The sequence below is a fragment of the Passer montanus genome, unplaced genomic scaffold (assembly GCF_014805655.1).
Source record: "Passer montanus isolate IOZ18808 unplaced genomic scaffold, ASM1480565v1 scaffold68, whole genome shotgun sequence".
Taxonomy (NCBI): domain Eukaryota; kingdom Metazoa; phylum Chordata; class Aves; order Passeriformes; family Passeridae; genus Passer; species Passer montanus.
The window spans coordinates 3,221,252-3,233,653 of NW_024371926.1; the positions used below are offsets into that span (position 1 = coordinate 3,221,252).

General features: G+C 51.5%; 1 protein-coding gene across 1 annotated transcript in view; it reads left to right on the plus strand.

Moving 5' to 3' along the window:
* Positions 1 to 9,078: 9,078 nt before the first annotated feature.
* Positions 9,079 to 12,402, plus strand: part of MATN1 (matrilin 1) — a 19,588-nt gene continuing 16,264 nt past the window's right edge. Inside the window, exon 1 of the mRNA XM_039729220.1 lies at positions 9,079 to 9,166. Coding sequence (XP_039585154.1) covers positions 9,079 to 9,166 — 88 coding nt within the window. The remainder of the gene's footprint in view (positions 9,167 to 12,402) is intronic.

Consider the following 12,402-nt stretch of genomic DNA (forward strand, 5'->3'; position numbering starts at 1 on the left):
TCCTACAGCAAAGGGATCAGCAAAAAATCCCCTGGGAATTGCAGCCCTCATCCTGTCTGCTTGTGGTGATTGACACAACCCAGAATATCCAGCTCTGCTGTTTCATACCTGAGTGGGTGCATTTTTCTCTGCTTTTATGTCACCTGGAAGACGAGTTTCAATTAAAATAAAAATGTTAATGGCTTCTAAACTGTGAGTCTGGTTTCTGAGGGTGTCTGATTGCTGAGTAAAGGAAGAAATAATTTGATTTCTAAAAAAATGTAGTGAGCAAAAAATGGTGCTTTGACCTTGGCCTGATCTTTCTCATGTTTGTGCTGCTTGCAAAAGAAAAGCTGATATTTCTCTTTCAATTTCCTCTCAAAATCTGCCTCTCTGCCTTATCAGCAGTGATAAGGATCTGTGCCTGTTCACCAGTGACTCTGCCCAGCTCAGGCCCTCCAGATGTCACTGATGGCCCTGCTGATGTCCCTGGAATTCCACACCTGCTCCCCTTTTGGGATCATTTTGTGCACTTTTCAAACATCACAGTGTGAAAAAAGTGGGGTTTTCTCAGTCTTAAATAAAGTCTCAGTTCCAGCTCAGATCACAGCCCGGGGGGGCTGCTCTGCTCTGAACCAGCACAAACCAGGCTTCAATGGAATATTTAACAGCAAACTTCAATGGAATATTTGCAGAGGATGAATAAGAAATGTGCTGCTGCCCCTGCTCTTTTCACTCTATGTGCATTTCTGTAATGGGGATGAAGAGGAAGTTGGTTGTATATTTTCCAACTGATTTTCCTATTAAGGAGGGAAAATTCAGTTTTTCTGTGCTCTGTCTCCTTGTTCTGGGCACCAGGATGCTCCACAGCAGACCTGGAGTCTGGAAGGGTGCCCCAAATGACATCTCAGTGGCTCCAGTGCTTATAAACATGCTCAGAAATCACCCCAAAATCTCGAACCACTCCAATCCTCCTAGCAGAAAATTAGTTTTCTGCCATCACATCTGCCAATTGTTTAACTGCAACCAAAGAGCAAGAGAGCAACTCGAAATTCCACCAGGAAACTTTACAGGAGAGCCCAGATTGTTGCAGCAAGGCCCAGCCCCGTCTCCTGCTTTCTTCTGTGGAGAGGTTAAATGTGACCTCTGAATTATTAATCAATTTGGTTACTGAGCACTCCACACATCCCTTGGTCACAGCCACAGGAGCAGGCTGGGTGCTGGAGCCATTCTCATTTCCCTCCTCGGCTGCTCCAAGCCAGGCCTGAAGGAGACCTCAGGATGGGCCCTCCCTTTGGAAAAGCACGAAATATTCCTTATCAGAGCCTGAGGCGGTGTGGGAGAGGTCTGGGACAGAACATTCCACTCTTCTCCTTTTGGTCACAGCCATAGGACCAGGCTGGGTGCTGGAGCTTTTCTTATTTCTCACTTTGAATGCTCCAAGACAGGCCTGGAGGAGGCCTCGGGATTGGCTGCCAGGGTGGAGATTCCCTTTGGAAAATCACATCCTGCCCTAAATATTCTATATCAGAGCCAGGGGCAGTGTGGGACTGTTATCATGCTATTGCAAAAGTTCTGTACTGCTGTCTCCTTATCACAGAAGTTTCATACCATCTTGGTGTCTTCTCATGAGCTGCTCCTCAGAGCACCAACTCTCTCTTCCTCACAAAGTAGCCAACTGACTCTTTTATAGCACTCTTATTACTGGTTACAGCTGTGGCCTGTTAAAGCCAGGCCTCCTCCGAAACTTTGATAATTGGCCCAGCTGCAGCTCTTTAGGGGTGAGATTACTTTCTACACTATTTTTATTTTCTTATATTGTATCCCCCAACATGGGACAGCTCTGGGACAGAACATTCCACACTTCTCCTCTTGGTCACAGCTACAGGAGCAGGCTGGGTGCTGGAGCCATTCTCATTTCCCTCCTTGGCTGCTCCAAGCCAGACCTGGAGGAGGCCTCGGGATGGGCTGCCAGGGTGGAGATTCCCTTTGGAAAAGCACATCCTGCCCTAAGTATTCCCTCTGGGACATCCAACCAGCCTCCTCCCACCAAAAGCCCATTAACTGGGGATGCCCAAATGTGAAATGTTGGCAATTCTCTTGGTTTCCAAACCAGAGGAGGGTTCCTCAGTGTGATCCTACTAAATCCTGTTAAAAGCCCTCCTCTACCTCTTTCAGTGGTTCAGATTCTCCCTCTAATTAAATTCCCGTTAATAACGGGGACTGCTCCTGGCTGGTGAGTGGCTGCAGAAGGGTAAATCAGTCCCTGAGCCTCTTGCTTTAATTGGCTTTGATAATAGAGCTGCAGTAGCTAAGATATGGTCAGGACGTGTCTGGCAGAGCTGGCGTTGGTTTCAGTGTGGGTTCACACCTGACCTAACTGAGCCTGGCTCTAGCCAAGCCAGCCCATCTCCTGCCTGGGGCAGAGCTTTCCCTCCAGGGCTCAGCATTCCAGCATTCCAGTTTCCCCAACCCTGATAAAATGTATGGATTTATTGTGAGCTCCCAGCCAGGCCAGGGCTGAGCTGGAGACAGGACGTGGAGTTGGGTTTCTGAAATGCCACAGGGCTCGGCCAACACAAACTGAGCCCAGCCTGGCCCAGGCTGCTCCCGAGCCCCACCATGGCCCCGCCAGGGCTGGGCTGGAGACTGAGAAAAGACCCTTTTAAATACCCCTGTTATTCTGGTTTGGCTTCTGATTTATGGATGTTCCCCAGCCCAGACCCAGCTCACGCAAAGATCTCAGCGCTGCTCCAAGCTGGATTTGATCAGGGCAGAGGAGAAATGAGCAGCAATTCTCTGGTGGAGGGGAAGATTGAGCTGATGATTGAGCTGAGGATCTCAGCACAGATAAATGAGAGGGTCTTGACTGAATCAACAACATCTCCTGGAGCTTGAGATGTTCCTGAACTCCAGGGATGACCATTAAATTCCCTGGCTGCCTGTGGCTTTTCCACACAGCAAAAGCTCCAGTGGAGAAGGGGATTTTGTGGAATATTCCTGCCAGTGGAAGTATTTTACAGTGATTTTGGAGAGGCTTGGAGCAACCTGAGAGAGTGGAAGGTAACACTTCCCGTGACAGGAGATGGCTTTAAGATCCCCTCCAGCCCAAACTACCACAGGATTCTGGGATCCTCTGATTCCTGGGGCTTTTGTGTGCCTTGCCTTGATCCATCAGGTGTTTTGGGTCATTCCCCTTGGAGAAAAGGAGCTGCCCACATTTGCAACTGGTAAATCTTATCCTGCTGTTCTTTCATCAAATCATGGAATATCCTCAGCTGGAAGCATCTACAGAGAACATGGAACCAACCCTGGCCCTGCTCAGACCCCCCAACAACCCCACCCTGGGCACCCCTGCAGCTCTGGCAGCCTCGGGGCCGTGCCCATTCCCTGGGGAGCCTGGGCAGTGCCAGCAGCCTCTGGGGGAAGAACCTCGCCCTGATCTCCAGCCTGAGCTGCCCTGGCCCAGCTCCAGCCGTGCCCTGGCTGCTGTCCCTGTCCCAGAGCAGAGATGGGAGCTGCCCCTCAGGAGGAGCTACAGATCCCTGAGCTCTTTGCTCCAGTTGGACACTCCAAGTGCCCTCAGCTGCTCCTCCAAACCCTTCCCCATCTCCATGTCCCTTCTTGGTTGTTCTCTAACCCCTTTAGACCTTTTTTCTTTTGGGACATCCAAAATTGCACAAAGTTCTGGTGCCATACCATTCATTTCTAGCACAGAAACAACCTCAGAGCCTCCCAGTCCAGGCCAGAACTGAGGAATTGCACAGGTGGAGAAATCCAGGCAGGGATGGAGGAGCAGAACCCTGCAGGTGGCCAGCAGGAGAGGTAGGAACCATGCCCAGGAGGCAGCTCAGTCCCATGGGAAGCTGTGGGCATGGGGAACAAACAAAAAGTGATCCCTGTGAAATAAGTGTGACCCATAAAACACACAAACAAGGCCCAGCCATAAACATCATTTGCTATTTCCAGCAGCAGCCCCAGGGATATTTGCCAGCTCTTTGCAGCTGGAAGGATAAACAGAAATTCCTTTGATCCTGACTCGGTGCAGGGGTTATTTTCAAAGCCACTCCTGCCTCCCCAGCCCTTCCTTTGCATCATTTGTTGGATGCTTTGCTCTGCCCCCACTGCTGTAATTCCACATTGCCAGGGTGGGAAATGGGGATGCAGGAGGTTGGGAGGGGTCCCTCCATCCCTCAAACCAAAGTAGAAACATTGTGGGGGTAAAATACAAGAATTGGAGCTTTTGTCATCATTTCTCTGCAGGGTGAAAAGTTGAGCTGGGAATCCAGCTTGGAAGACTCACCTGGAACATCAAAGGGAGCCAGAAATAGGCAGAAATTATGGAGCATTTTGTAAAGTCTTGGAGCTTTCTGGAGGCTGGAGGGCAGCAGAGCTGTGTTTACTACAACTCCTGGGTTTGTTTAGAATGAAATAAAAACCAACAGCAAACAACTCAGAGTTTGGCTGCTGCTCCCTTCCCAGCCTTTTCATTCTGCCTCATCTGTGGGACTCAGGCACCCTCCAGACCCCTTTGGAGAAGAATTTCTGGTCCAGAGCTACAAAAATAAAGAAAAATCCAGTATTTAACTCATGACATTGTTAAGATGGAAAAAACCTTTAAGATCCTCATGTCCAGCCATGGTCACCACTAAACCACACTCTAAAGTGCCCAATCCACAGATTTTTTGAGCAATTCCAGGGATTTGACTCCACCACTGCCCTGGGCAGCCTGTGCCAGTTCCTGGCCATCCTTTCCATGATGAAATTTTTCTCAATATCCATTCAAAACCTCTCCTGGCCCAGCCTGAGGTGATTTCCTTATCCTGCCTTCTGCTGGAGCTCCACTGGAAGTTTGGGAACATCTTGAAATCCCAGATTTCCTTTTTTTCCCCCCAGAAAACCTTCCCATTTTTCTGGGTCATTTCCACAGCAGTGCCTCAGGGACAGCTGCTGCGTTTATATTTTAACTCTTGGGCTCATTGCAGGGTGACATTTACAGAGAGATATTAAATGCAATCAGGGGGTGTCTACTGGAAATAGGGAAATCCAAGCTAAAATGCAGTTTTGAACTAAAACTCGAGCAGAACAAATGGCTTGAGTGCAATGCTGCTTCTAAACAAGAATTGCCAGACCCATGGAAAATCCAGTGTTGTTTTTCCTGGCTTTTCCCAGCTGATCAGCATTCCTGGGAAGGGCTGTGATGGAGGAAGATCTGCATTTACATTTTTTATTCCATCAGAATTATTTGTGTGATGACAAATGAGGACCCTCCACCTCTCCTCTTGCCACCTTTCCCAGCTTTAATTTTGCTTTAATGTTTTCATTTTAGTACTTTCAGGACTTATCCTTAAGCTGGGCTTTACTTTTCCTGCCCCAAGACTGGCAGATTTGGCACTTGAAAGGTGAAGAAGGAGTCCAGCAGAATGGAATTCTGCCATGGGGAATTGGCAAACCAGGGATTTGTAAACCATTAAATTTGTCTGGAAAACAATGAAGAAGCCAAAGGAAAACAAGAACCACGAGGAAACCATGAAGATTTTGGGGAATCTTGCAGAGCTTTGAAAGCGAGGAAAACCCAAAGCTCTCCGGCCTGGGTGCAGGTGGTGACTCTCAGTTGTTCGTGCTGGGAAGGACAAACTGCAGCTCCTGAGCTCACGCTGGAGTCTTGGAATCACAGAATTCCTCAGGCTGAAAAGGACTTCTGGAATCGCCAAGTCCTTCTGTCCCTCAGCACCACCACGACCACCACTGACCATGTCCCCAGGGGCCACCTCGAAGCCCTCTTAGGACATTCCAGGGATGGGGACTCCAGCACTTCCTTGATTCCACCTGAGCCAATGCTTCACAATCCTTTTCCTGAGAAAATGTTCCCAAATACCCAACCCTCCTGGCCTAGCTTGGGGATGTTCCCTCTCCTCCTGTCCCTGTTCCCTGGAGCACAGCCCGACCCCCCCGGCTGTCCCCTCCTGTCAGGAGTTGTGCAGAGCCACAAGGTTCCCCCTGAGCCTCCTTTTCTCCAGGCTGTGCCTCTTTCCAGCTCCCGCAGCCTCTCCTGGGGCTCCAGACCATTCCCCAGCTCTGTTCCCATCCCTGGACATGCCTCAGCCCCTCCAGGTCCTTATTTTCCAAAACTTCCCCCCAAATTCGAGGTGTGACCTCACCAATGTCCAGCACGGAGGACTCTGAACATTTTGCCTTCAGCAGGAGCAAGGTGGGACCAAAATTTTCTGATTCTCTATCAGTGCAAGGAAAGGGCAGATTTGGTGTTTTAGAGCATCACTTTTGGCATCAGGATCCATGGGTTTGAGGTGTTGGAGGAGAGGCAAAGCCTCCTCATGCCAGGACATGTGAAGGCCACAACAGCAGCAGGGCCACGCTGGGGCCAGCACGGGCCGTTCACAGTTCGTGTGTTTACCTTGCAGGCAGGCTGGGGAAGAGCTCAAAATGCATATTTTCCTCCTGAAATATTGACTCCAGTGTTCTCCTTCTCAGGGGCCTGGGGAGAAATGGTGTTTCATATTTTAAAAATAAACACTGCTTTTCCAGAGGCATCAATGCAGCCCCAGAGCTCCCAGCACACCTTTGCCTCTCACCCTCTTTTCAAAGCTTTAATGCTGCTTGTGTGCCACAAGCTCTGCTGGTGAAAACATCCACCTGAAATGTATTTATCTTTGCTAATTAACAGCAGAATGACACAGAGCAACTTTATGTTTTCCCCGCAAGAACAGCCATAGAGGCTTCATTTACAGAGGGCTCTGAATGATCCCCATTCATGGGGAGCAAGTGCTGTCTGCACCAAGAGATCCTTGTGTGCAGGGCAGGAAAACAGGAGAAACCCCAGCCCAGACGGGTACAGGGCAAAATCTCCCAAATTTTGGGCTTTTATTTTACTCTGGGCTCTGACAGTCATTAATGGATGGGGGCAGTTTTATGTATTTGGGGAGCAAACTCTGTGTGTGTGAACACGGGAGGGGATTGTTGTATTGGCACTGCCCTAAATCTGTGATTTTATAAATATATCCATGAAAGCATCCACAGAGGAAGAGAAGGGGGTGGAAGGGATTAGAAAGCCCTTCCAGTGCCACCCCTCCCACTGTCCCAGGTGCTCCCAGCCCCAGTGTCCAGCCTGGCCTTGGGCACTGCCAGGGATCCAGGGGCAGCCACAGCTGCTCTGGCAATTCCAGCCCAGCCCCTCCCCACCCTGCCAGGGAACAATTCCATCACAATATCCCATCTAATCCTACTCTTTTTCAGTTTGAAGCCATTTCCTGTGTCCTGTCCCTCCATCCCTTGGCCAAAGTCTTTCTCCATCTTTCCTGCAGCTCCTTCAGGCACCAGAAGGTCTTAATGAAGTCACCCCAAACCTTCTTCTCTCCAGGCTGAGCAATCCCAATCCTGCCACCCTTTCCTCATGGCAGAGCTGCTCCATCCCTCACCTGGAGCATTTCCTCCTCCTGGATGAAAATCCCCAGAGCTGTCAGCTCCAGAGCTGGCTGAAAGCCTGGGATTGATGCTGTGGGAAGACAGTGGAACAAATCCATGCTGATTTTGCATGAGAACATTGCCAGATTTTGATATTTTAATTAACATTTTTAATGTTAAAGAGTTAAGAGGAGCCTGGGAGCTTCAGTGAGGACAGGTCCTTCTTCCCTCCTATCAAAGAGCCTTTTCTGCCCAGGAGCTCCCAGGCTGCTGAAGAGCTTTTGAAGGAAAGAGAGACTCTGGATAAGGGAAGAGAAAGTGTGCTTTGAGTTAAAGGTACTTTACATGGCCTTGCACTCACACAATGCAGATTAAATGGATGAGGGATCCAAGATGTGCTGCTGGAAAAGGTGAGCAGAACCCAATCCATGCGAGAAGCAGGGCTTTAATCAAGTGACAGCAGTGTAAAACAGTCGTTAAAAAAACAGGAAAAGATGCACTGCTTTGTGACAAAGCCATCATTAAATCTCTCTTCCCCCGCTACCAAATCTCCCTGCTGCTCCTCCACAAAGGAAATTTCGCCTCATTTGCAGCACCCTCAGCCTTGGAGGCTGATTGAGACTGTTGGTTTCTGGCAGGAGCTGCATCTCCCTCGTGTGTGCGGAGCTGAACGCTGCACTGCCAGCTCAGTCAAAGCCCGCAGCTGTCTGTCTGTCCGTCCCCAGCCTCTCCTGTTCATTTGCTTTGAGCTCTGGAGCCGCTCTGCTCACAGGGGCTCAGCCACACAGAGCAGCGCCTGTTCCCTGCAGGAAAATTCTTCTGCATCCCGGATTGTCACCCGTGCTCCCAAACCCTCCTCTGCTGCTCTGAGGGCAGCAAAGCCCCTGGCCCCACAGGATGCTGTCCTGGGCTTGGCGCAGGTGGGACTGAGAGGGGACACATGAGACGCTGGCGCTGTCCCCTCCCGGGGCTCTGCAGGGGAAGGACACGAGCCTGGCACCCCCATCCCTCTGCTTTCCTGTGCCTCTGTCCGCCGCTGCTCTGAGCCTTCCCCCAAAGCAGGAATCCCAAAGGGATCTCCAGCCCTGCCCTTGGCACAGCGGGGACTGAGAGGGGACCCGTGTGACGCTGCCGCTGTCCCCTCGCTGGGCTGTGCCAGGGGAAGGACACGAGCCTGGCACCCCGAGCCCTGCTGCTTTCCTGCGCCTCTGTCCGCTGCAGCTCTGAGCAAACCCCTGGTCCCACAGGATGCTGTCGTGCCCTTGGCACAGCGGGGGACTGAGAGGGGACCCTGTGACGCTGTCGCTGTCCCCTCGCTGTCCCCCCTGCTGCCCCAGCCCTGCGGCAGCCGCGGCGGGCGGACAGCCCCACCCCGGGCTGCTCTCAGTGGTGCCACTGTTCCAGCCCCGCATTCCCACCTTCCCCCGCTCCCCCAGAGCTGCCCTCGGCAGCAATGGGGCCATTGTGGGGGGCTGGGGGCCCCGGGGGCAGGGCAGGGCTGGGCATCGCCCCCTCCCCACCCTGGAGCAGCATCTCCTCCTGCTCCTTCTTCCTGCCCCTCTCCCCTCGCTGCCCCCCCGGCCCCGCCGTGTCAGGGGCTGGCTCGGAGCCTCCGCAGAAGGGCAGGTTAATACCCGGGGCCAGCGCTCTGCCCCGCACTCCCAGCCCGGCTCAGCCATGGCCAGGATTTGCTGTGCCCTGCTGCTCTCGCTGCTGCTGCTCCTGCACAGCCCGGGCGCCTGCGGGGCCCCGCCGCAGCCCCGCGGTGAGTGGGGACCGGGGCTGGGGGGCTGGGGGGGCTGGGGGGTCCCTCTGTGCCTCCGGCCTGCCGCTGGGAAGGGGAAAGGGAGGGAATGCCCGGCAACAGCCAGGGAAGTGCAGGAGCTGTGTCCCCAAGGCAGCTGGGATGGCTCCGGTGGGGACGGCACGGGTGGCCCCGGGTCACCCCTTGGGGCTGGAGGACGCCCAGGTGGGACAAGGGCTCTGCCCTCCCTCCCCTCTCCAGCTCCACAGGGGCTGGAGCAGGAACTGGCTGGCACCGGCGTCACCTCCCGAGCAGGAGGTCTGGGTCGGGTTGCAGGGAACGGGACTTTCTTTGCTTTCCTTCATCCGATCCTGAGCGAAATCCAGCTCTGTTTGGCTTCCCAGGTGGGCAGTAGGGCGGCCAGGAGCAGGTGAACTGCCTGCTCTGCAGCTTGCACGGGCTCTAAACCCCAGCCTGGAATGAGTGCCAGCAAGGGCTGGACACCCAGGGCAGGGCTGGACACCCGGGGAAGGGATGGACACCCAGGGAAGAGAATGACACCTGGGGAAGAGATGGACACCTGGGACAAGGATGGACACCCAGGGCAGGGATGGACACCCAGGGAAGGGAAGGACACCTGGGGCAAGGATGGACACCCAGGGAAGGGATGGACACCCAGGGCAGGGCTGGACACCCGGGGAAGGGATGGACACCTGGGCATGGATGGACACCCGGGGAAGGGAAGGGCACCTGGGAAGGGATGGACACCCAGAGAAGAGATGGACACCCAGGGAAGAGATGGACATGAGGGCTGGACACCCAGGGCAGGGCTGGACACCCGGGGAAGGGATGGACACCCAGGGAAGAGAATGACACCTGGGGAAGAGATGGACACCTGGGACAAGGATGGACACCCAGGGCAGGGATGGACACCTGGGACAGGGATGGACACCTGGGCATGGATGGACACCCGGGGAAGGAATGGACACCCAGAGAAGGGCTGGACACCCAGGGAAGAGATGGACATACAGGGAAAGGACGGACACTCAGGGCAGAGCTGGACATGCAGGGAAGGACTGGATACCCAGGCCAGGGCTGGACAAGCAGGGAAGGAAGGGTCTGGTCCTCAGGAGCATCTCTGCTCTTCCCTGGGCTCCAGGCAGCCCAAGAATTTCTGGATTTCTCCAGAAATCACTACAGGAGAGGCAAACTCCGCTGCAAGGCCAGACTTGTGGGAATTCGAAATATTTGGCCAGTGTGATGAAGATGCCTCGCCCACAGCCACGGGCAGCCTGAGCTGTGCAGGTGTGACAGTGACTGCAGAGGCACCTGGGGCTGAGGGAGAGGGGATCTCAGAAAAACTGAGTCCTTTTTCCTCAGGAATTTGGGAAAAGAGGGTTCTCTTTGCTGTGCAAAGTCAGGAAAGAGAGCAGCAGCAGAGCTGAGCCGTGCTGTGAGCAGTCAACTCTCTAAAATAAACCCCTTTTAGTCCTGGGTTACTGCTCTGTTCTTCCAGTGCTTTAATGGATATGGCAAAGATGCCCTGAGAGAATTTTCTGCTAAGTCAGGGCATTAATTCAGCTCTTCCCTAATAATTCCTAAAGTGGATATTTGTAAATATAAATTAAGATTTTATTTCTGGTTTAATTCCAGTTTTAACTAAACTAAACTATGCTGAGTCAAGGGGTCAATCAGAGCAAGTGACTGTCACCTCCTGGAGAGAATGGGCCTGTCCTGCAGACTCTGACTGTGGCTGAAATCCCAAAAATCTCCCTCCTGTTATCCCTTCTTTACACTTTCCTTCTCTGAAATAAACTCCACTCTCATAAAAAGAGCTTGAAAGTGTTATTTAGGGCCAAATCACAGAGCAGAAATAAATAAAATAGAAAGACTTCAAAATTTCTATTGGCTCCAGCTGTTCTTAGGGAAATAAAATAACTTTTCCTGCTTGGTTTGTCACTAAATCCAGGGATGATTCATCAGCACAAAGGGGAATTTGTGCTTTATTTCTGGAGGAATTAATTGAGCCTTTCCCTGGACCTTCATTTCTCACCTGTAAACTGGGCACCCCTGGAAGAGGGATTTCCAGTGCTGCAGATGGATCTCCCTGGGAGTTTTCCTTCCTCTGCAATGAATTATGGGGGGAAAATGAAATTCATCCATATGGGGGAATGTTAGATTGGATTTCAGTGGGAATTAGAGCTCCTGACAAAGTGATCACTGCCTGTTTTGCTCCCACTTTCCCAGACCTTTCTGGAGCAGATTCAGCCTTGATGCCTCTCAGGAAACAAACCTGATTATTTCCTTTACAGATCCATCACAGAGTATTTATTTTTATCTGCCTCAAAGACTGAAAGCCCCATTAGATCTCACACTGAGGACCAGCTGTAATATTTATGCCATCATTTGGAGCGGATTTGTTGGCCCAAAAGCTCTCATTTGAAAATCTGTCCACAGAAATCTCCTTTATGACAGGAACTCCCTGGGCCCTGCAGAACTCAAATATTAGCAGAGCACTTGACAGAGACAGGCTAAATGAGGAGAAAAAAATTAAAAAGAACATGATGCCATAGATCTGCTGGGGAAAATGGGGCCATTCATTGAGGAAATCATAAAAAAACACCAGGCTTTTTTTTTATGTCTTGCCACAGCTGAAAATGAAGATGGAAAATGGCATGAAAGTGAGAAATTAAAATAATAATAATGATAAAAATTTATTCAGTTTGTTGCATTGCTCATGCCTCCTGATAGCCTCTCCTTTTCACTGTGGGTATTTGTGGAGCTGTAGAGATTAATTGTCTATTATTAATTATCAATTATGTGTTCCAGATTTCTCTGTTTTTTCACCCTGACAGATGTGAACCAGCTCTGTGCTGTTACTGGGGTTTATTATTGGTGCCATCACTGGGAAACAGGGGTCTGGTTCCTGTTGTGCTGGGAATGTTAACCCTTAGCCCGGGAATATTGTTCCAATCCCAGCTGATTGCTGAGTGTTGTGCCTAGTTCTGGTCCCATTCCCATAAATTCATATCTGTGGGGATTGGTTATCCAGGTCTGAGGTGCAGTAATCCCTTTCCAGCCTTTTCTGGATGCAGAAATGCAGCTCAGGTTTCAGTCCAGAGCTTTATCACTTTATCCCTTCTTCTCTTCTGTCTTCCCTCCCTCCTTCCCTCAGTGCTGCCATTCAACAGATCCTTCCTTCCTTCCTTCCTTCCTTCCTTCCTTCCTTCCTTCCTTCCTTCCTTCCTTCCTTCCTT